Source organism: Anastrepha obliqua, chromosome 2 (genome assembly GCF_027943255.1).
Source record: "Anastrepha obliqua isolate idAnaObli1 chromosome 2, idAnaObli1_1.0, whole genome shotgun sequence".
Lineage (NCBI taxonomy): Eukaryota > Metazoa > Arthropoda > Insecta > Diptera > Tephritidae > Anastrepha > Anastrepha obliqua.
The window spans coordinates 19946779-19971975 of NC_072893.1; the positions used below are offsets into that span (position 1 = coordinate 19946779).

General features: G+C 35.0%; 1 protein-coding gene across 6 annotated transcripts in view; it reads left to right on the top strand.

Moving 5' to 3' along the window:
* LOC129237933 (mpv17-like protein) overlaps window positions 1-24808 on the top strand; it is a 55567-nt gene extending 30759 nt beyond the window's left edge. For 4 of the 6 annotated variants that reach the window (XM_054872934.1, XM_054872930.1, XM_054872935.1 and 1 more), the window contains exons 2-5: window positions 20684-20840; window positions 23788-23921; window positions 24159-24290; window positions 24358-24808. In XM_054872934.1, coding sequence (XP_054728909.1) covers window positions 20693-20840; window positions 23788-23921; window positions 24159-24290; window positions 24358-24621 — 678 coding nt within the window. In that variant the 5' untranslated portion in view covers window positions 20684-20692 and the 3' untranslated portion in view covers window positions 24622-24808. The other 2 variants (XM_054872933.1, XM_054872931.1) reach the window with 2 other exon arrangements.
* Window positions 24809-25197: the final 389 nt, after the last annotated feature.

Genomic DNA, 25197 nt, shown 5'->3' on the forward strand with positions numbered 1-25197 from the left:
AATTCCTCGCATAAATGTAAGCTTCATAACGGTAATAAATGTAAACAAACAAATTTATTTGTTCAAATCAGAGTTCTTACTAAAAACTTTACTTAACATATAAGGTTCCCATTTGTGCTATTTATCTGTCCCTGGCTGTATATATATATAATGAGCGGACACAATTGGGCGGTCAAGTCCCCTGTGACGTAGTAACCAAAGTTGCTTTCACAATTTTCCTTTGGATGGCCAAATCTTGTAGTCTATCATGTTAGCGGAAAATGTATAGTTTTCGAGTTATTTGTGGTGTAAAGTTTTTAAATTTGTAACCACACAACGCCATTCACCTATAAAGACAAGGACTAGATTCAATTGTTCTGAATTTGTTTAGTTTCACGAACACTTTATAACATTTAATTACTCATAAAAAATCCTTTTAAATTACAATTATTAAATAACAGGATATATATTATTTTAGATCATAATACACGATTTCAATAGATACAGAATTTCGTTGATTTTTAAAGCTGGGTGCCTTATGCTAAACGGGCTGTGTAAGAAAAACTGCTCCATCTGTTACTTAAATGAAATTGAGACAATCCTGAGGAAGGTGCCCCATATTGAAATTTTATCGACACGCATGGTTTCTTGCCTGCTGATCTCTATAAATATTTGTGGTGCGGTATGGCTTGCCGCACTGCTCAACAACAATACCATTCCCCTCGTTCAGGTCTTTTGCAAGTGTTCTCAAGGAAATACTCGGGGTTTGATTCAATTTTCGGATCATCAAGCGTTCTGCACGTCCAGTAAGTTTAGTTTTAGCCGGACGTGTTACCGAAAACATTTTATACAAGTCCTGAACACTTTTATCCAGGTGGTAGTTATAATAAATATAATATAATAGTTGCGTAATTTCGAAGGATAATCTTTTGGTAGGCATTTTAAAAACTCAGTATTTAAATTTGAAGTCCGAATAAAGCAAAAATTTTTCACTGAATGATAAAACGAAAGCATCAAAGTTATCATTGCAAGGCAGAGATAACGGTAAATTGAAGTTAATCGCGGAACACATTCTAAAGAATTGGAAAAAGTAAAATTTAAAAACAGTTTATTGACAGTGTGGAAATAGAGTGTTATTTGTTTTTGTTGCTTTAGTGGCTGTTTATCCAAAGAATTTGAACTTTTTTTATTAATTCTCTTTAAATGCTATAAATAAATATGAATCAGTACAAAAAAGAAGTCGAAGATAAAACAAGAGTGTTATTTTTTGCTAGTTACTTGCTATTCTATTTTCTATGTCAAAACTCATTCTTGACATACTGTAAATTTCCACGCCAAGTAGCAATAATTGCATGAAATTGACAGCGAGCGAACGCATTTTTGGATAGTAGCAAAAACAAACACAAAATGTTGGCATGAATAATAGAAAAAAGGCAAAATTATTACGGTTTGTAAATATATTTAATCACTTCAATTAACTTTTCGAAAGTTTACGAGGAATTGATTGGCGCCACAAAAATACAATCCGTTCCGCGTAATTGCTTTATTTTGCCTTTTATTATTTCTGAATTATTTTGAGTATCCATATAAAAAACACTCTTAGAGTGACTTCCATACGCGGTCACGATTGGATAAAGCTGATCGTGGCGGTTCACTTTTTGATCTACATAACAATGTTCGGCTAACCAATCGTATAGCTTCCGAAAATCCGTACGGAAGATGTATAATTAGTAAACAAAAAATGAAAAGTTTAATTTAATTAAAAAAAAAAAATATTCATTCTTAATATATAGCCAACATTATTTCGTTAGTAGTCATTCGTTTGGTCATCATCCCCCTTCTTTTCAGTTCTTCCCCAGTTTTTTTGAAGTGAAAACTTCTTTAGAATCGTTGGGAGTGATTTGAGAAAATGTGAAACGAAAAAAGCGACACTCTTGGCTACGAATATTACATATACACGTAGCGACGAACTAAATAACTTTTAGGCCAGCGCCGACAGCATGGCGCGATAGCCGAGCGGCTAGCATTGTGAGCTTCCGATCCAAAATCCTTGGTTCGAATCACAAGAAAAAAATTTTTTTTATACAGTTATTTTATTTTATTTTATGATATGTTTATGAGGAGCTTTTTTTCATGGCAGAAATACACTCGGTGTTTTGCCATTGCCTGCTGAGGGGTGAGCGCTATTAGAAAAATAGTTTTCCTTAATTTTGGTGTTTTCACCGACATTCGAACTGACGTTCTCTCTGTGAATTCTGAATAGTAGTCACGCACCAACCCATTCGGCTACGGCGTTTGTTTAATTTTACTGATGCAAAAATGAGGAAAAATATATGAATAAAGTTTGCTTACTGTTTACACATTTTCCAAAGGTGACGGAGAACCAAAAAAAAAAGTCGATTTTCAAACAAATACGAGTGCATATGTGTAATTGTGTTAGAGTTTCGGTCACGCCCCAGCAAAACCTGCGTGCATATGTGTTTGTAACATTCAAAAAAAATGTAATTGTGTTAGAGTTTCGGTCACGCAGGTTTTGCTGGGGACGCTCATAATAGCAACCGCGTGTGTATTTTTATATTCGTAAATATTTTCATTTTTAAATATTTACCGCAATTATGCCGAAAAATAATGCAGAAAAGTGTCGTGAATATCGACAGAAAAAAAAAATCAATAAATAGCATCACGGAATTCATTCACGAAAATTTAATAAAGTATACACCAGAAGTATCGCGGATACTTAGAAAAGATTACAATAAAGTTCCAATGATTTTAAGTGGCGATTTTAACGTAAATTTTGCATTGAACACACATTGACTTTCTCAATACAACATTCAATTTAAAAATGTGTAACAATCGCACTGAATCGACAACACGATCAAAAACAACAATTGACGCGGTATTTCAAAGATATGTTGACAACATCGAAACCAAAGCATTTGTATCATATTTTAGCTATCATAAGCCACTCGTATCATTTGTTGAAATTGAAAACATTGAGGATGAATAATAATAAAATGAAGAAAATAAAATATGAACTTTATAGCAATATTATAATGAACCTATAATTATCCCGCCCCTAATGCTGCTTTCGTCTTATTCTCTCTCAGTTTGTTTTACGGAAGGTTTCACTTCTATCGCGTCTAACCGTTAGACTGGTGTTTTTTTTTGTTTATCCCGCTCTGTTTTTTCCGCTGTATGGCATCACAATATACGAATTTGACTCCTTGTCCACGTGGCCTTCGTTGGGGCTAAATGTCTGACCTCACCTATTTCATTAGAGTACTCCCGCAAAAGCATATTAAATTTTAGTTTCCTGTTCTTTTTTACTTATGAAGAGATACATATCACCCAGGTCGTAAATAAGTACATTTGGCAACCCGTTTTTGTTTAAACTATTTATTTACTATACGAAAGCTTTCAATGTCAAGTTGAATGCCTCTCATTCATGCAATGCCGCTCTCACTTAAATTCCTACGCACACCTGCATGTATAAAAATATTTGCGTACGCATGTCGATGTGTATGTATGTATTTGCACGTGCTTAAAATACAGTCTCTCCACTGCCAAACTACAGAATGGGGTATTGCCGTTAGTATATTAATAGTAGTTCTACATCGCTCTTACCCTGTAGTATATCGGAATGTTGGAGGTTTGGCAATAGCCAATAGACATTTGTCACACTAATACCTGCGAAATGCATTCGATACTCTATAAAAACCCCAACTGTTGGAATCCCCAATGAGTTCTTATTAAAACTATATGTATGTATGTATATAAAAACATTTGTAAAAATTCTCCGGTTCAATATTTCATTAATGCTAATTTGTGTTATGATGTATATATTAAATGTTGGGTGCCTAGCAGTAGCAAATGTTTTGGTACACTGTTTTAGCAAATAAAATGAAAACTTTTGAGTTTTTTAAAAACTTTTTTCATTTATATTTATTGGCTCCCATCGATTGCGCTTCGAATCTCATCTCATGCGTATGAAAATTTCTCACTGCTCGAACAAGGACGTTGTTCAATGATTTGATATCTAATAATGCAAGCCTTGACGTACACATAGTTTTCAATCAAATGAATTGAGTTCTAGCGGTCGATTCGCGTTCTGTATAAACGTGAAATGAAAAGTTTTTCCCGTTTTCATTACACTTTCGATTCGCGTGCCGTGAGAAAATGAAAAAAAAGCGTCAAAATATTTTCATATGCAAATTTTCTTTTCACTGACAATTTGTGTGTGAAAAAATGGAGAAGGAGGTCCATGGCAAGCGTGTAAGTGCAAGTATAGTTGCGTGAATACAAAACTAAATTCAAGAATTTTATTAAAAATTCATATATTTTTTTAACTTGCACAAAGTTCTAAGCTAGGATTTTCATGGTTATTGTTGTACATAAAAGACAATGAACATACGGGCCGCCCAAAATCAGTAATTACCGAAAACTCCATCGAAATTTATCATAAAAAATCTGAAATTGGTCAAAAATTAGTCGAAAAAATCGTGGAATCAGAAACATCTTGGAATCGAAGTTGAATGTCTCCAAAACATCGATTTATCGCATTTTAACTGATTTTTTTCATTTGGGCTAACGAAAGGTCTATGGACGTTTCATTCCGCAAAAGTCAACTGAGGACCAAAAATTACTCAGAATTCTACATTCGAAATACCTCTTTAAAGAGGCGAGAAAAGACGAGAACTTCCTTTACAACATTGTAAGTGGTGATGAAACGTGGTGTTTCCAACATGAACCTGACACTTAGCGTCAAAGTGCCGATTGGAAGGCCCCAGACCAGCCACCACCCAAAAATTGGCGTTTGAAGAAGTCAAAAATCAAATCGATGCTCATTTGTTTTTACGATTCCAAGGGAAGGAGTTCGTGCCAGCGGGCCAAACCGTCAATGCAATCTTCTATCTTGGCGTTTTGAAGCGCTTGTCGAATTGGCCCTGAATACCGCGAAGGAGGAAACTGGCGTTTATTGCATGTTAATGCATCAACTAATCCATCCACTCTTGTGACTGATTTTTTGACAAGAAATCGCATTTAAACTCAACTTCAATCACTCACCGTATTCACCTGATAAGCCTCGCTGTGACTTCTACATATTCGGAAAATTGCGTTTGGCCATGAAAGGAAAACTTTTTGTGTCCGCAGTAGCCATCCAAAAGGCTTGTTTCGACATTCCGAAGGAAATTCCGGTCAATGACGTGAAACACTCTTTCGAAAAGCTTTTAGATCGCCCAAAACAGTGTATCGAGGTCAAAGGGAAAACTCGAAGTTATCAGAACAAAGCTTCTGTCGTTTCTAGTTTAGCTCAGTCTTGTTTATTTTGGACTACACCTTGTAGGTTATGTCACTTCGATTGTGACATCATTGTGTGACACGGGACCTCATTTCTTTCTCTTCGTGAAACCATTTTGTGGCTCTTATTAAGCTCAGGATTGGTCCAATCATCACGGATGATAGTTGAAAATTGAAGAAATACATATCTACCTACAATACCTGAACTGATTTTAGATATGTAAGTCTGGAGAATTAAAAAGGAAGTGCTCAACTGTTTCTTTCTCTTCCCTATCTCTACAATTTCTACAATATTCATGGGAGAAAACTCCTAATCTCAAGTAATGTTGCCAAATAGCTAACAAGCCACGACTTTCGGGATATCCCCTCTTGGATGGCTAAGTTCCTTAGTATTTTCTTATTTATTTGCGGCTACAGTAGCTTAGCTGCGACACATTTGCCTTCATCTCTCCATGACCTATTGGCCTCTTGATTAATCTTGTTTTTTGATTATTCTTTTCAATTGATTAGTTTGCTCGTGGCCATAGGTATCCCAATGGTAATTCTATATCACTATGCAATTGAAGAGTAGTGCCTTTCCTGGCTCATCGGTTTTTCAATTTCCCTCAATATCTTTGTACATTTGAACCCAAATAAGGCTGACTTTGAATTCGACATTAAGGGGTTGCATGCCTCCAGAATTTTCAAAAAAACAAGTTTTTTTCACAGATTATTATACTTTAAAGTTTTAGGCGTATTTCTGTGGAAGTCGATTTTAAAAATTTCATTGTACTTTGGGTCAGGTGATTTTTTATATACTTATTTTTGTAAAGAAAAATTTAAATAAATTTTTCATAAAGCACTAATTAACAATGTATACATTTTCTTTATATTTATTTCTATTGTTATCCCTTCCATATATATGTATATATAATTGGCGCGTACACCCTTTTTGGGTGTTTGGCCGAGCTCCTCCTCCTATTTGTGGTGTGCGTCTTGAAGTTATTCCACAAATGGAGGAACCTACATTTTCAAGCCGACTCCGAACGGCAGATATTTTTATGAAGAGCTTTTTCATGGCAGAAATACACTCGGAGGTTTGCCATTGCCTGCCGAGGGGTGACCGCTATTACAAAAAACTTTTTCTTCATTTTGGTGTTTCACCGAGATTCGAACCTACATTCTCTCTGAATTTCGAATGGTAGTCACGCACCAACCTAACCTTTGACCTCAGTATAGGCGCATTCATTGATTAAAGGCCATTTTGGTTTTGTTGTTTTCTTTTATAGCTAGAACTTCTGCCTGATAGACGCTGCAATCAGAGAATGTTAACAGAGAATGTTAATGCAATGAGAAGGTGCAAATGTTACTGTAAGCTTTTTTTAGTACAATTGAGATCTGAAAGATTTGTAATAAGGTCATTTAGCACACCGAGTTTATAGACACCTCACTGACTTTTGACCACACAAAAATTAGAAACACCACACATCTTTCACCTCAACACACAACACATTTCTCACCTCGACATTAAACCAATTAAATTTGTACTATTTTCGTATTTTTGAAATAATAAGCGAATACGTAAAATTTATTACATAATTTTTTTTTTTCAATTACATTAAAAAAAAAAAACGATTTTAAAAAATAAAATTTATAAAAAAAAGTTTGCACCGGGAATTGAACTCGAGTCTAACATGTGGCGAGGAAAAATAGGCGGTGCGTTTATTTCTTCGACTGCTTATTTTTTGACCGTTTTGTTACTTTTGAAATGATAAGCGGATACATAAAATTTATTAAAAATTTTTTTACGATTACATTAAAAAAAAAAATTTAAAAACGAAAAAAAAAAAATTTCCACCGAGAATTGATGGCGAGTCACGTGGGGAGGATAAATACATTAAACTAATTAAATTTTTACTATTTTCGTATTTTTTGAAATAATAAGCGAATACGTAAAATTTATTACATAATTTTTTTTAATTACATAAAAAAAAACGAATTTAAAAAAAAAAAAATTTATAAAAAAAGGTTTGCACTGGGAATTGAAATCGAGTCTAACATGTGGCGAGGAAAAATAGGCGGTGCATTTATTTCTTCGACTGCTTATTTTTTTACCATTTTGTTACTTTTGAAATGATAAGCGGATACATAAAATTTATTAAAAATTTTTTACGATTACATTAAAAAAATCACATTAAAAAAAAAAAAAAAAATTGGCGCCGAGAATTGATGCCGAGTCACATGGGGAAGATAAATACGCAGTGCGTTTATTTCTGCGCCTGCGTTGTGAACCAAGGTTTTGTGCATGCGCGCGACGCGAATTAATTTTAATAAAGTTCTGAAAGTAATTCATGAAGTTTTTCATTACATACATTCATAAATGAACGTATACTCTATATGTATATTACATAAATGATGGTATATGACAATATACATACATAATATGTATGTACATGTCAATAGGAGGTATTTGCATTAAGAAAAAAAAACGGTTTAAGATAAATCAATACTTATTTTATATTGTATGTCAATTTATAGTTTATGTATTCGACAGCATTTACATACATATGTAGGTATGTACATTTGTATATGAAAAACAATAATGCACAAGCGCAAGAACATCATCTTCCTTTCATACATATGTACATATGCATGTATGCCCAAATAACCTTGACTTATGTATGTACACAAGTCACAGCACATCACATTCTTACAAGACAAATACACATACGCACTAGCGAGTTTCTTCCTAACAAGTGCAAAAACAATTCTGCTCTATGTATGTATTATGTCCTAGCACATATACATACATACATATATACCTACTTGCCTTCTAAACTTCCTACAAAATAATTGTATTCATATGTTACTACATCCATGCACGTTCATACATTCATGCATATGTATATGCGCGAGCACAGCGCTCCCTTCTTGCTTCCGTGTACTTTTGTCTTTCACCAGTCGATATTCCTTATATTGTACTTACAAAAACACGATATGTACTTTGATAGACGCAAAAGCAACAGCAAGCGCAACGCCATGGCCGCTTTGCCACCGCACATTCTAAAATGTTCTAGAACACAACAAAAACACATACCTCACATGCGCATGTCGCCCAAAGCTAAAATCTAAGCCTGGCGACTACGAAAATAAAATACATTCGTAGACGCAGTCGCAGCGGCCATGATTCTATCAGCGACTGCGCTGAACAATTTAGAAGAAAAACAAAAAGTTCATTCATAAGTTAGAGCTCATATTTCAATTTCATTCATAAAACGAGCCGCCCATATGCCAATTTTCGCGACCATTCGAAAATAGTCAATATTGGAATATTTCGCGGGGAATTATTTGCCAATATTTGATAAATCTTAAATTTTTGTCATGTCGAGTGGCCGCGGCTCCGTATGTATGTATGTATGCACCCTTATATGTATGTAAATATGTCTTCTAACTGTGCGACAGTCGAGAGTTAATGCGACTTCCAGCGAATCACACATTGCTGTCCGCAAAGCCGCAAGTATGTACCTTATGATCAGAAAGTACCGGGAATGTTTAAATTAAACAAAACAGAGTTAAATTTAAGGCAAATTTATATTATCTTCTTCAAAATATGACCCGTCTGAAGCAACACACATGTGCCAACGTTTAACCCAGTCCTCCAAACACCCCCGGCAGGCCGATTTGTATTCTCTTTGATCAGTGCGATGGCGCGTTATCATCATGCAAAATCTGAGAATTGTTTGCTCACATTTCCGGCGGTTTGCAACACACAGCATCTCTCTAAGGTTTCAAAACGGATAAATAATATTCTCTATTGACTGTCTGGCCCGATGGAAGGTACTCATGGTGGACTATGCCTTGGCAATCGAAGGAAGCAGTCAACATCACCTTCCCGGTTCTTTTTGCTCATAGGGTATACATATCCCATGTGTCAAGTGTGCGCAGAAGCTTGTGTTCTAGGTTTGTTAGAATGTTGGTGGTTTGTGCATATATTTAAACACATATGTGAGTATGCGCGTTAGGCTTCCTGGATGGATATTAGAATATTTTCTCATCAATATGTGTATGTAAGTAGTTCAGATTTGACTGAAGAAATTAAATATAGGAATGCATATTCATATGATTGACTTTATGGCTGTTTTACATATAAATCAATTCAAATGAATAATGTTATATAGAAAATAAATTTCTAAATAACTGGTATTAGAAAAACCTGAATACACTATTTCAAATCAATTTCAATTAAACCAAATATAAAAAATGAAATAAAAATATGGAATAAAAAACTGTGCACAGGATTTGAACCTGAGTCAAACATGAGACTACGTACTGCATATACGACACGTCTTTCACGATTGCGCTAATCTACAATTATTAATGGTCTTTTCTAAATCACTCATTTATTCGATTCGCAGTTTTATATGTACATATTCTGCGTTAGTTGAAAGTTTGTATGCGTAATTATATGCATATGCATCTGTGTATGCGCGTTTGGCTTTCTGGACGGATATTAGAATGATATTTTCTCATCAATATAATTTGGATTTGATGAAATAGATTATAGACATATGTACATATTTTCTGTTTTGATTGATTTATATAAAAATCAGGTCATATCCAGTATGAACTATTTTATACCGAAAAGAAATTTCCATTTATAAAATACAAAAAACAGTATTTTAAAGAAATTTTAATTAAAATAAACTCAAAAATTTTACCAAACTTTCCTGGTTTGAATTGTAAAAAAAAAAATGTGCAAGAAAAAAAATATGACTTCAGGACTTGAACCTGAATTAAATACGTGCAAAAACACAAAACGAATAACTCCGCCGACTTTAGCTTCTGCACCACAAACTAACTACCGCGCGGCCTTCTTAATCGCAAATTTATTCGCTTCGATTTCCTTAGTAGTGTGCCGAAAAATCTTATGAACGTCCTCAGTAGTATGGTAAACGCAGAAAATATCTGAATTCTTGGCCTAGCGTGGTAAGTAAATATAGAAACCCTCCACTCGCGTCACTCGCGTGGTAAATATCTGCAATTCCGACCTCTTCAGGAAAGTTGAATTTGAAATGACCTTATTATGAATCTATAAATTAGAACTCGAAAAAAGCTCATTTAACATTTGTTCCTTCTCATTGCATTAACATTCTCTGGTAGTATGGTAAACGCAGAAAATATCTGAATTCTTGGCCTAGCGTGGTAAGTAAATATAGAAACCCTCCACTCGCGTGGTAAATATCTGCAATTCCGACCTCTTCAGGAAAGTTGAATTTGAAATGACCTTATTATGAATCTATAAATTAGAACTCGAAAAAAGCTCATTTAACATTTGTTCCTTCTCATTGCATTAACATTCTCTGGTAGTATGGTAAACGCAGAAAATATCTGAATTCTTGGCCTAGCGTGGTAAGTAAATATAGAAACCCTCCACTCGCGTGGTAAATATCTGCAATTCCGACCTCTTCAGGAAAGTTGAATTTGAAATGACCTTATTATGAATCTATAAATTAGAACTCGAAAAAAGCTCATTTAACATTTGTTCCTTCTCATTGCATTAACATTCTCTGGTAGTATGGTAAACGCAGAAAATATCTGAATTCTTGGCCTAGCGTGGTAAGTAAATATAGAAACCCTCCACTCGCGTGGTAAATATCTGCAATTCCGACCTCTTCAGGAAAGTTGAATTTGAAATGACCTTATTATGAATCTATAAATTAGAACTCGAAAAAAGCTCATTTAACATTTGTTCCTTCTCATTGCATTAACATTCTCTGGTAGTATGGTAAACGCAGAAAATATCTGAATTCTTGGCCTAGCGTGGTAAGTAAATATAGAAACCCTCCACTCGCGTGGTAAATATCTGCAATTCCGACCTCTTCAGGAAAGTTGAATTTGAAATGACCTTATTATGAATCTATAAATTAGAACTCGAAAAAAGCCTTCTTAATCGCAAATTTATTCGCTTCGATTTCCTTAGTAGTGTGCCGAAAAATCTTATGAACGTCCTCAGTAGTATGGTAAACGCAGAAAATATCTGAATTCTTGGCCTAGCGTGGTAAGTAAATATAGAAACCCTCCACTCGCGTCACTCGCGTGGTAAATATCTGCAATTCCGACCTCTTCAGGAAAGTTGAATTTGAAATGACCTTATTATGAATCTATAAATTAGAACTCGAAAAAAGCTCATTTAACATTTGTTCCTTCTCATTGCATTAACATTCTCTGGTAGTATGGTAAACGCAGAAAATATCTGAATTCTTGGCCTAGCGTGGTAAGTAAATATAGAAACCCTCCACTCGCGTGGTAAATATCTGCAATTCCGACCTCTTCAGGAAAGTTGAATTTGAAATGACCTTATTATGAATCTATAAATTAGAACTCGAAAAAAGCCTTCTTAATCGCAAATTTATTCGCTTCGATTTCCTTAGTAGTGTGCCGAAAAATCTTATGAACGTCCTCAGTAGTATGGTAAACGCAGAAAATATCTGAATTCTTGGCCTAGCGTGGTAAGTAAATATAGAAACCCTCCACTCGCGTCACTCGCGTGGTAAATATCTGCAATTCCGACCTCTTCAGGAAAGTTGAATTTGAAATGACCTTATTATGAATCTATAAATTAGAACTCGAAAAAAGCTCATTTAACATTTGTTCCTTCTCATTGCATTAACATTCTCTGGTAGTATGGTAAACGCAGAAAATATCTGAATTCTTGGCCTAGCGTGGTAAGTAAATATAGAAACCCTCCACTCGCGTGGTAAATATCTGCAATTCCGACCTCTTCAGGAAAGTTGAATTTGAAATGACCTTATTATGAATCTATAAATTAGAACTCGAAAAAAGAGCTTTTTTCGAGTTCTAATTTATAGATTCATAATAAGGTCATTTCAAATTCAACTTTCCTGAAGAGGTCGGAATTGCAGATATTTACCACGCGAGTGACGCGAGTGGAGGGTTTCTATATTTACTTACCACGCTAGGCCAAGAATTCAGATATTTTCTGCGTTTACCATACTACTGAGGACGTTCATAAGATTTTTCGGCACACTACTAAGGAAATCGAAGCGAATAAATTTGCGATTAAGAAGGCCGCGCGGTAGTTAGTTTGTGGTGCAGAAGCTAAAGTCGGCGGAGTTATTCGTTTTGTGTTTTTGCACGTATTTAATTCAGGTTCAAGTCCTGAAGTCATATTTTTTTTCTTGCACATTTTTTTTTTTACAATTCAAACCAGGAAAGTTTGGTAAAATTTTTGAGTTTATTTTAATTAAAATTTCTTTAAAATACTGTTTTTTGTATTTTATAAATGGAAATTTCTTTTCGGTATAAAATAGTTCATACTGGATATGACCTGATTTTTATATAAATCAATCAAAACAGAAAATATGTACATATGTCTATAATCTATTTCATCAAATCCAAATTATATTGATGAGAAAATATCATTCTAATATCCGTCCAGAAAGCCAAACGCGCATACACAGATGCATATGCATATAATTACGCATACAAACTTTCAACTAACGCAGAATATGTACATATAAAACTGCGAATCGAATAAATGAGTGATTTAGAAAAGACCATTAATAATTGTAGATTAGCGCAATCGTGAAAGACGTGTCGTATATGCAGTACGTAGTCTCATGTTTGACTCAGGTTCAAATCCTGTGCACAGTTTTTTATTCCATATTTTTTTTTCATTTTTTATATTTGGTTTAATTGAAATTGATTTGAAATAGTGTATTCAGGTTTTTCTAATACCAGTTATTTAGAAATTTATTTTCTATATAACATTATTCATTTGAATTGATTTATATGTAAAACAGCCATAAAGTCAATCATATGAATATGCATTCCTATATTTAATTTCTTCAGTCAAATCTGAACTACTTACATACACATATTGATGAGAAAATATTCTAATATCCATCCAGGAAGCCTAACGCGCATACTCACATATGTGTTTAAATATATGCACAAACCACCAACATTCTAACAAACCTAGAACACAAGCTTCTGCGCACACTTGACACATGGGATATGTATACCCTATGAGCAAAAAGAACCGGGAAGGTGATGTTGACTGTTTCCTTCGATTGCCAAGGCATAGTCCACCATGAGTACCTTCCATCGGGCCAGACAGTCAATAGAGAATATTATTTATCCGTTTTGAAACCTTAGAGAGATGCTGTGTGTTGCAAACCGCCGGAAATGTGAGCAAACAATTCTCAGATTTTGCATGATGATAACGCGCTCAAAGAGAATACAAATCGGCCTGCCGGGGGTGTTTGGAGGACTGGGTTAAACGTTGGCACATGTGTGTTGCTTCAGACGGGTCATATTTTGAAGAAGATAATATAAATTTGCCTTAAATTTAACTCTGTTTTGTTTAATTTAAACATTCCCGGTACTTTCTGATCATAAGATACATACTTGCGGCTTTGCGGACAGCAATGTGTGATTCGCTGGAAGTCGCATTAACTCTGTCGCACAGTTAGAAGACATATTTACATACATATAAGGGTGCATACATACATACGGAGCCGCGGCCACTCGACATGACAAAAATTTAAGATTTATCTAATATTGGCAAATAATTCCACGCGAAATATTCCAATATTGACTATTTTCGAACGGTCGCGAAAATTGGCATATGGGCGGCTCGTTTTATGAATGAAATTGAAATATGAGCTCTAACTTATGAATGAACTTTTTGTTTTTCTTCTAAATTGTTCAGCGCAGTCGCTGATAGAATTATGGCCGCTGCGACTGCGTCTACGAATGTATTTTATTTTTGTAGTCGCCAGGCTTAGATTTTAGCTTTGGGCGACATGCGCATGTGAGGTATGTGTTTTTGTTGTGTTCTAGAACATTTTAGAATGTGCGGTGGCAAAGCGGCCATGGCGTTGCGCTTGCTGTTGCTTTTGCGTCTATCAAAGTACATATCGTGTTTTTGTAAGTACAATATTAGGAATATCGACTGGTGAAAGACAAAAGTACACGGAAGCAAGAAGGGAGCGCTGTGCTCGCGCATATATGTACATATGCATGAATGTATGAACGTGCATGGATGTAGTAACATATGAATACAATTATTTTGTAGGAAGTTTAGAAGGCAAGTAGGTATATATGTATGTATATATGCTAGGACATAATACATACATAGAGCAGAATTGTTTTTGCACTTGTTAGGAAGAAACTCGCTAGTGCGTATGTGTATTTGTCTTGTAAGAATGTGATGGCTGTGACTTGTGTACATACATAAGTCAAGGTTATTTGGGCATACATGCATATGTACATATGTATGAAAGGAAGATGATGTTCTTGCGCTTGTGCATTATTGTTTTTCATATACAAATGTACATACCCACATATGTATGTAAATGCTGTCGAATACATAAACTATAAATTGACATATGTACAATATAAAATAAGTGTTGATTTATCTTAAACCGTTTTTTTTTTCTTAATGCAAATACCTCTTATTGACATGTACATACATATTATGTACTTATGTATATTTCATATACCATCATTTATTTACATATAAAGTATACGTTCATTTATGTGCATATGTGTGTAATGAAAAACTTCATGAATTACTTTCAGAACTTTATTAAAATTAATTCGCGTCGCGCGCATGCACAAAACCTTGGTTCACAACGCAGGCGCAGAAATAAACGCACTGCGTATTTATCCTCCCCATGTGACCGGCATCAATTCTCGGCGCCAATTTTTTTTTTTTTTAAATGTGTTTTTTTTTAATGTAATCGTAAAAAATTTTTAATAAATTTTATGTATCCGCTTATCATTTCAAAAGTAACAAAATGGTAAAAAAATAAGCAGTCGAAGAAATAAATGCACCGCCTATTTTTCCTCGCCACATGTTAGACTCGAGTTCAATTCCCGGCGCAAACTTTTTCTTATACATTTTTTTTTTTAAATCGTTTTTTTTTTAATGTAATTGAAAAAAAAATTATGTAATAAATTTTACGTATTCGCTTATTATTTCAAAAATACGAAAATAGTAAAAATTTAATTAGTTTAATGTATTTATCCTCCCCACGTGACTCGCCATCAATTCTCGGTGGAATTTTTTTTTTTTCGTTTTTAATTTTTATTTTTTTAATGTAATCGTAAAAAAATTTGTAATAAATTTTATGTATCCGCTTATCATTTCAAAAGTAACAAAATGGTCAAAAAATAAGCAGTCGAAGAAATAAACGCACCGCCTATTTTTCCACGCCACATGTTAGACTCGAGTTCAATTCCCGGTGCAAACTTTTTTTTATAAATTTTATTTTTTAAAATCGTTTTTTTTTTTTTTAATGTAATTGAAAAAAAAAAATTATGTAATAAATTTTACGTATTCGCTTATTATTTCAAAAATACGAAAATAGTACAAATTTAATTGGTTTAATGTCGAGGTGAGAAATGTGTTGTGTGTTGAGGTGAAAGATGTGTGGTGTTTCTAATGTTTGTGTGTTGAGGTGAAAGATGTGTGGTGTTTCTAATTTTTGTGTGGGCAAAAGTCAGTGAGGTGTCTATAAACTCGGTGTGCTAAATGACCTTATTACAAATCTTTCAGATCTCAATTGTACTAAAAAAAGCTTACAGTAACATTTGCACCTTCTCATTGCATTAACATTCTCTGATACTACTGAGGACGTTCATAAGATTTTTCGGCACACTACTAAGGAAATCGAAGCGAATAAATTTGCGATTAAGAAGGCCGCGCGGTAGTTAGTTTGTGGTGCAGAAGCTAAAGTCGGCGGAGTTATTCGTTTTGTGTTTTTGCACGTATTTAATTCAGGTTCAAGTCCTGAAGTCATATTTTTTTTCTTGCACATTTTTTTTTTTACAATTCAAACCAGGAAAGTTTGGTAAAATTTTTGAGTTTATTTTAATTAAAATTTCTTTAAAATACTGTTTTTTGTATTTTATAAATGGAAATTTCTTTTCGGTATAAAATAGTTCATACTGGATATGACCTGATTTTTATATAAATCAATCAAAACAGAAAATATGTACATATGTCTATAATCTATTTCATCAAATCCAAATTATATTGATGAGAAAATATCATTCTAATATCCGTCCAGAAAGCCAAACGCGCATACACAGATGCATATGCATATAATTACGCATACAAACTTTCAACTAACGCAGAATATGTACATATAAAACTGCGAATCGAATAAATGAGTGATTTAGAAAAGACCATTAATAATTGTAGATTAGCGCAATCGTGAAAGACGTGTCGTATATGCAGTACGTAGTCTCATGTTTGACTCAGGTTCAAATCCTGTGCACAGTTTTTTATTCCATATTTTTATTTCATTTTTTATATTTGGTTTAATTGAAATTGATTTGAAATAGTGTATTCAGGTTTTTCTAATACCAGTTATTTAGAAATTTATTTTCTATATAACATTATTCATTTGAATTGATTTATATGTAAAACAGCCATAAAGTCAATCATATGAATATGCATTCCTATATTTAATTTCTTCAGTCAAATCTGAACTACTTACATACACATATTGATGAGAAAATATTCTAATATCCATCCAGGAAGCCTAACGCGCATACTCACATATGTGTTTAAATATATGTACAAACTACCACCATTCTAACAAACCCAGAACACAAGCTTCTGCGCACACTTGACACATGGGATATGTATACCCTATGAGCAAAAAGAACCGGGAAGGTGATGTTGACTGTTTCCTTCGATTGCCAAGGCATAGTCCACCATGAGTACCTTCCATCGGGCCAGACAGTCAATAGAGAATATTATTTATCCGTTTTGAAACCTTAGAGAGATGCTGTGTGTTGCAAACCGCCGGAAATGTGAGCAAACAATTCTCAGATTTTGCATGATGATAACGCGCTCAAAGAGAATACAAATCGGCCTGCCGGGGGTGTTTGGAGGACTGGGTTAAACGTTGGCACATGTGTGTTGCTTCAGACGGGTCATATTTTGAAGAAGATAATATAAATTTGCCTTAAATTTAACTCTGTTTTGTTTAATTTAAACATTCCCGGTACTTTCTGATCATAAGATACATACTTGCGGCTTTGCGGACAGCAATGTGTGATTCGCTGGAAGTCGCATTAACTCTGTCGCACAGTTAGAAGACATATTTACATACATATAAGGGTGCATACATACATACGGAGCCGCGGCCACTCGACATGACAAAAATTTAAGATTTATCTAATATTGGCAAATAATTCCACGCGAAATATTCCAATATTGACTATTTTCGAACGGTCGCGAAAATTGGCATATGGGCGGCTCGTTTTATGAATGAAATTGAAATATGAGCTCTAACTTATGAATGAACTTTTTGTTTTTCTTCTAAATTGTTCAGCGCAGTCGCTGATAGAATCATGGCCGCTGCGACTGCGTCTACGAATGTATTTTATTTTTGTAGTCGCCAGGCTTAGATTTTAGCTTTGGGCGACATGCGCATGTGAGGTATGTGTTTTTGTTGTGTTCTAGAACATTTTAGAATGTGTGGTGGCAAAGCGGCCATCGCGTTGCGCTTGCTTTTGCTTTTGCGTCTATCAAAGTATTGTGTTTTTGTAAGTACAATATTAGGAATATCGACTGGTGAAAGACAAAGTACACGGAAGCAAGAAGGGAGCGCTGTGCTCGCGCATATATGTACATATGCATGAATGTATGAACGTGCATGGATGTAGTAACATATGAATACAATTATTTTGTAGGAAGTTTAGAAGGCAAGTAGGTATATATGTATGTATATATGCTAGGACATAATACATACATAGAGCAGAATTGTTTTTGCACTTGTTAGGAAGAAACTCGCTAGTGCGTATGTGTATTTGTCTTGTAAGAATGTGATGGCTGTGACTTGTGTACATACATAAGTCAAGGTTATTTGGGCATACATGCATATGTACATATGTATGAAAGGAAGATGATGTTCTTGCGCTTGTGCATTATTGTTTTGCATATACAAATGTACATACCTACATATGTATGTAAATGCTGTCGAATACATGAACTATAAATTGACATACAATATAAAATAAGTGTTGATTTATCTTAAACCGTTTTTTTTTTCTTAATGCAAATACCTCCTATTGACATGTACATACATATTATGTATGTATATTGTCATATACCATCATTTATGTACATATAGAGTATACGTTCATTTATGAATGTATGTAATGAAAAACTTCATGAATTACTTTCAGAACTTTATTAAAATTAATTCGCGTCGCGCGCATGCACAAAACCTTGGTTCACAACGCAGGCGCAGAAATAAACGCACTGCGTATTTATCCTCCCCATGTGACTCGGCATCAATTCTCGGCGCCAATTTTTTTTTTTTTTAAATGTGTTTTTTTTAATGTAATCGTAAAAAATTTTTAATAAATTTTATGTATCCGCTTATCATTTCAAAAGTAACAAAATGGTAAAAAAATAAGCAGTCGAAGAAATAAATGCACCGCCTATTTTTCCTCGCCACATGTTAAACTCGATTTCAATTCCCAGTGCAAACCTTTTTTTATTAATTTTTTTTTTTTTAATTCGTTTTTTTTATGTAATTAAAAAAAATTATGTAATAAATTTTACGTATTCGCTTATTATTTCAAAAAATACGAAAATAGTAAAAATTTAATTAGTTTAATGTATTTATCCTCCCCATGTGACTCGGCATCAATTCTCGGCGCCAATTTTTTTTTTTTTTAAATGTGTTTTTAATGTAATCGTAAAAAATTTTTAATAAATTTTATGTATCCGCTTATCATTTCAAAAGTAACAAAATGGTAAAAAAATAAGCAGTCGAAGAAATAAATGCACCGCCTATTTTTCCTCGCCACATGTTAAACTCGATTTCAATTCCCAGTGCAAACCTTTTTTTATTAATTTTTTTTTTTTTAATTCGTTTTTTTTTATGTAATTAAAAAAAATTATGTAATAAATTTTACGTATTCGCTTATTATTTCAAAAAATACGAAAATAGTAAAAATTTAATTAGTTTAATGTATTTATCCTCCCCACGTGACTCGCCATCAATTCTCGGCGCCAATTTTTTTTTTTTTTTTATTTTTTTTTAATGTAATCGTAAAAAATTTTTAATAAATTTTATGTATCCGAGCAGTCGAAGAAATAAATGCCCCGCCTATTTTTCCTCGCCACATGTTAAACTCGATTTCAATTCCCAGTGCAAACCTTTTTTTATTAATTTTTTTTTTTTTTTAAATTCGTTTTTTTTATGTAATTAAAAAAAATTATGTAATAAATTTTACGTATTCGCTTATTATTTCAAAAGTAACAAAATGGTAAAAATTTAATTAGTTTAATGTATTTATCCTCCCCACGTGACTCGCCATCAATTCTCGGTGCAAATTTTTTTTTTTTTTTCGTTTTTAAATTTTTTTTTTAATGTAATCGTAAAAAAATTTTTAATAAATTTTATGTATCCGCTTATAATTTCAAAAGTAACAAAATGGTCAAAAAATAAGCAGTCGAAGAAATAAACGCACCGCCTATTTTTCCTCGCCACATGTTAGACTCGAGTTCAATTCCCGGTGTAAACTTTTTTTTATAAATTTTATTTTTTAAAATGGTTTTTTTTTTTTAATGTAATTGAAAAAAAAAAATTATGTAATAAATTTTACGTATTCGCTTATTATTTCAAAAATACGAAAATAGTACAAATTTAATTGGTTTAATGTCGAGGTGAGAAATGTGTTGTGTGTTGAGGTGAAAGATGTGTGGTGTTTCTAATTTTTGTGTGGGCAAAAGTCAGTGAGGTGTCTATAAACTCGGTGTGCTAAATGACCTTATTACAAATCTTTCAGATCTCAATTGTACTAAAAAAAGCTTACAGTAACATTTGCACCTTCTCATTGCATTAACATTCTCTGCTGCAATAGTCTGGTAGTCGAACGGTTAGTTCAACTCCCAATTATTTCGAAGATACCTAATAGCCAGTTCCATTGTCTAGCTTGGAGCCATCGGTATAGAAATTTAATTTGAATTAAGTTTCAATTAATTAAAGTTTCAATAATTTCAACAAATTAGGAACGCCTTTTGTTACCCCTTAATGTTCTTTAAAATTACTGGATAATAGAAATAATAATCGAAAATGGCGGTTATTATTGTAAATGCATGCACGCACTTCACCTGTGTGATTGCTTCAATAGCAAAAAAAATCATCCTCCATTCAAGCAAAAACGGTGCACGGTGCAGTAACATATGAAAACATTAAACATCATTTAGTCAAAACGAGGTTACTATAGTGCCGCGTATAGGAGGCTTTAGGCACAGAAACTCATTGCCGCTGTGATACATTTTTTGTGAATTACAAATTTCTTCATCAAAACTGTATTATTCTTTGTATTTTCCATGAAATTTTATTAACTTTTCTTTTTGAATTTTCAGCTCTAAAAAATGGTGGTCCCCTTAACTTTAAAGTTTCTAAAAGCACAATGGCGCCTTTTTGCTACGGCTCATCCGCTGGCCAGAGGTTGCATTTCCTACGCCGTAATTTGGCCCACGAGTAGTTTGATACAGCAAACCATTGAGGGTAGAAATTTTCGTAAGTAGTCACATAACTTTACTGTACTTTTATACAATATTTGTGGTAGTTTTCGTAAATTCAAAACATTTTCAAGCAGGCATTTTTAACTGATGTTGTTGTAGTTGTTGTAGCAGCTCACTAGGCCCTACCAATGCGGTGTAGACACCGATCGTCATCGTCTAGCCTTTACAACGGTAGACCCAGAAAAAGTTCTGTTTCGCCAGGCTGGCTGCCAGAGGGAGAGGGATGTTAGGTGAGTGGGGTTAAGAGTGCAAATAAATAGGTGGTGCCGTGTATTTTCACAAGCCAGTCATATATTGAGTATGTCAGAGTCGATTCTGGATAGGTACGAGTTTAACCTGCTACAAAACCCAGACCGTAATTTAGCCAAAGTCACGCGGCTCATACGAGGCAGCGGAAGCTCTTTGTGGTCGTTGGACTCAATCAACGACATTCGGTGGTTGGGAGTTTAGAAAGGTGGTAAGAGTCTCGCGATGAATGTGATTTAATGTCGGTCTATATACTATCCAGTCCAGCAATTCCAGTTGTTTTTGCTCCTGGATCTCGTCGGTGTAAGCGAAGATAAGCCTTCTAACTAGCCTAGGGGTTGGTCCAGACTTTAATCAGCATGTCCGCATGGGTGATTCCAACAGTAACTCCCAAGCAGAAATCACTTAGATTATATTAGATTTTTGGGGGGTTGGACAAGTCCAAACACTTAGTTATGAAGACCATAAATTACAGTGGAAGGAATAGAGAGACAGGATAGATACGGTGTATGGATGGTATGACGGGCGAATTGGTTAGAGGTCACTCTTCCGCGAATCTTTTGGATGCATTGATGAATCTTATGCGATCCGGAAGAAGAAGAGTATGAACTTTATCAATACTCAGAACATCGCACCCCAAAACAGTCTGAGTCTGATTCTAGAAAACGACGCACAGCTACAGAGAAAATGCTCTGCAGTGTCCACGACAAGATAGGCATATTGGGTCGCCAGATATTCTCATGGTAGCCATATGCTGACCACAGGCGTTGTGCCCTGTGATTACAACTACCAGTATTCTCAGGTCCTTTCTACTAAGTTTTAAAAGAAAGGTCGCCGGTTCTTGTTAGCTTCTTTCACAAAGCACTTAGCTACTCTGCTGGAGCCCAACTCAGACCAACGCCTTCTATGGGTGAACCTCTTGAAGTCGTCATTCTATAATCTAAACGATGCTGAATTGACCCCTAGGAAGGGTTCAGCGCCCAGTGGTGTACCAGAACCTTCATTAGCCAGTTTATCAGCCAACTCATTCCCTGTAATTCCGCATTGTTCAGGCATCCAAATAAGACAAATTTTGTTGTGTTTTGCAACACTGTTCAGTTTTGTCTTACATTCACCGACCAATTTAGAAGAGCAGCGGGGCTTAGCAAGGGCTCTCAATGCAGCTACCAACGCTGGTTTTGGATCAGTCAGTGTAGAAAGTGTGCTGAAATCCCGTTAATAGGTTCGCTGGACTTAATCATTGATCTCTCTCTGGGATCAAAACCTTATACTTCATACCGAAGCCAACGTAAAGCACCCGATTATCCGCTGGCATTGAGAACAGTGCGCATCGCTCCGACAACTGGTGACAAATCTGACACTGGTCAGTATTTTCTTCGTTACCCCAGACTCCGTTTGACTTGAGTCTGTATGCCACCTTCATTGCTTCCTTCCGAATTTGAAGATCCAAAGGTTGCCAGTTCAGGATGGCATTAAAGACATCGTCAGATGTCGTACTCATACTCGTAGCACACACACTTCTCTGTAGTCTGTTTAGGGGTTTTACCCTAGAATTAACCATGGTAGACTTCCACCAGACTACGAAGGGTGATGTACAACCAGTATACTGTCGTCGGTCTTAGAGCCCGTGTCCTGCCATAGATTCTCTTACACTGTCAGAAGACTTTTAGTGTTCGAGAGACCTTCTGCACGACGTGCGTCTTCCAGGGCAACTTACAATCTAAAATTACCCCTAATTACTTGGCCTCAGAAGACAGTTGCAGTGTTACTCCTTTCAAGGTGCGTAGTGTCGTTTCCTAGTGGAAAGTACCAAGGTACTTTTTATATAATTCACTGAAAGTCCATGTAATTCCCAGCAAATATCAATCTTGTTTACGGCTATCTGCATTTTATTGCATACAGCTACTAGTGGCTGTTCCGATCGCAGTATTTTGACAGGTCTGCAGCTTTGTCCACTGCGAGCCACTAGAACCAGGGAACCAGACGGGCGCAGCGTAAAACAGAAGCAACGTACTTTACATGTCGCCAGCAACATTTCTTTGTCTTTGCCTCAAGTGCTACCGCCTAGCAATTGAGGACTTTTTTGGGCTTTTGGACCTTAGTGGCTGTAGCGGTTGTGTGCGCTGAGAAGGAGAGCAAATTGTTGAAGGTCACACCCAAACCTTTGTGGTTTTGTAACGGTCGGTATTGGTGTGTCATCGACTTTCGCCTTTAGCTGCAGTTTGACCTCCTTCGTCTAGGTGGTAAAGAGGGTCGCCGTAGGTTTAGTGGGTCAAAGCTGGAGTTTGCTCGCAGTGAAAAAGCGAGAAAGGCTAGCGAGATAAACGTTCACTTTGGAACACAAGCCATCGATGTTAACACCGGACGCCATTATCGTGCAATGGCCAACATAGGAGATCATTGAAATTCTCTCTTGTGGTTATAGGAGCTTCGAGTCATACTAGTTTTGAACTTTCAAGGGGCTTGATTAAAATTTCGTTGAGGATTTTTATTAACTGGCATACCTCTTAACTAAATACAGAAAAATAATCAGTTCTTGAACCGACATTTAAAATATAAATAAATAAGAATGTCCCTAAATATGCCCTTAAGTATCTGGAACGACTTTCCCGCTAGCCCAGTTTTTTGATTGTCTGAACTTTGTTTATGTTTTAAATTTAACTCTAATGATTTTTTTTGTTTTTTTTTTTATACAGAGACCTATGACTGGATATGTTGTCTGCGCTATAGTCTGTTCGGCGCTCTTTATGTGGCACCCACTTTATATGGATGGGTACGTCTCAGCTCTGTTATGTGGCCACAAATGAATTTGAGGGTTGGACTCGTGAAAGTATGTGAACATATAAGCATTTTTATTTAATACTTAGTATAATTTAAGTAAGGTTAGGTTAGAGGAATTAAAAGTTTACTTTCTTAAATGTCTCCAGTGTCTGGCGTGATGCCTCGGGAAGGTATATGACAAATCATATTGAAAAAATATGGGTTTCAAAATATTATTTCACATATATTTTAAGACTACTGATAAAATGATTTCAAAGCTTATTCTTCTTCTTCTTCCTTCCTCCAGGCTGCCGTCGAACAAATCTCGTATGGACCATTCGCCGCCACTAGTTTCTTTTTCATTATGAGTTTGCTAGAGGGTCGTACCCGCTCGGAGGCTGTGCAGGAGGTCAAAGATAAATTCCCAAAAGCATTTGAAGTATACAATACAAAATTAACTAATTTAATTGATACCGATTTCCCTAACCTACATTTCAATTTTGCAGACTGGAATTTGCATTTGGCCGATTATTCAGACAATAAATTTCTCAATGGTTCCTGAGCAGCATCGTGTGGTGTTTGTTAGTATTTGTAGTTTGGCTTGGACCACATTTTTGGCCTACATTCAGGAAAAGAATATGCACGAAGATGAAGTGGATGAAGTGCATTCCCAGACATTACAACAACAAAAAAGCTTGCACCAGCAGGATAAGGAATTGACAACGAACGAAAGTTTAGTTTTAAAAGTCAAACGAGCATTCGCGCTGTGAATATTTTATAATAAGTGGAGGAATAAGAGAACAAAATGTGATTCACAAAACTAGGTCAATACCCACTGTACTTGGTAGTAACGGTGTATTTTGTTATTAGTAAATTATATGCGTATTTTAAGTATATTTATATGAAGTGTTGACACCCCTTTAGACGAATTTAAATGCATTGTACAAAACTTAAAGCGTGCATTTATTTTAATTAATAAAAATAATTGTTATTAAATTTTAAAGATATGTAAGTGTTGGTTTGGTTTTGCTACAATCTACAAATATCACAGATTAGATTGAGTTTTCAGGAGAGAAGTAGGAAGTCTCAGTGAAAATTCGTAAACTCAAAATTTTTTCAAGCAGGCATTTTTGTAGCAGCTCACTAGGCCCTGCCAGTGGAGTGTAGTCACCGATTGCCATCGCCTAGCTCAGCTAACCATGATGGAAAGAATAATGAGGTGGCGCCTATCGTGGTCCCGTTACTTTGCAATCAGCGAATTTGACAACTAGTTACGTGATTTTAGCTCCAGTATGGCCAGATTACCATTTTCGTAACTTGATTTATCATTTTTTTTTTTGTTATTT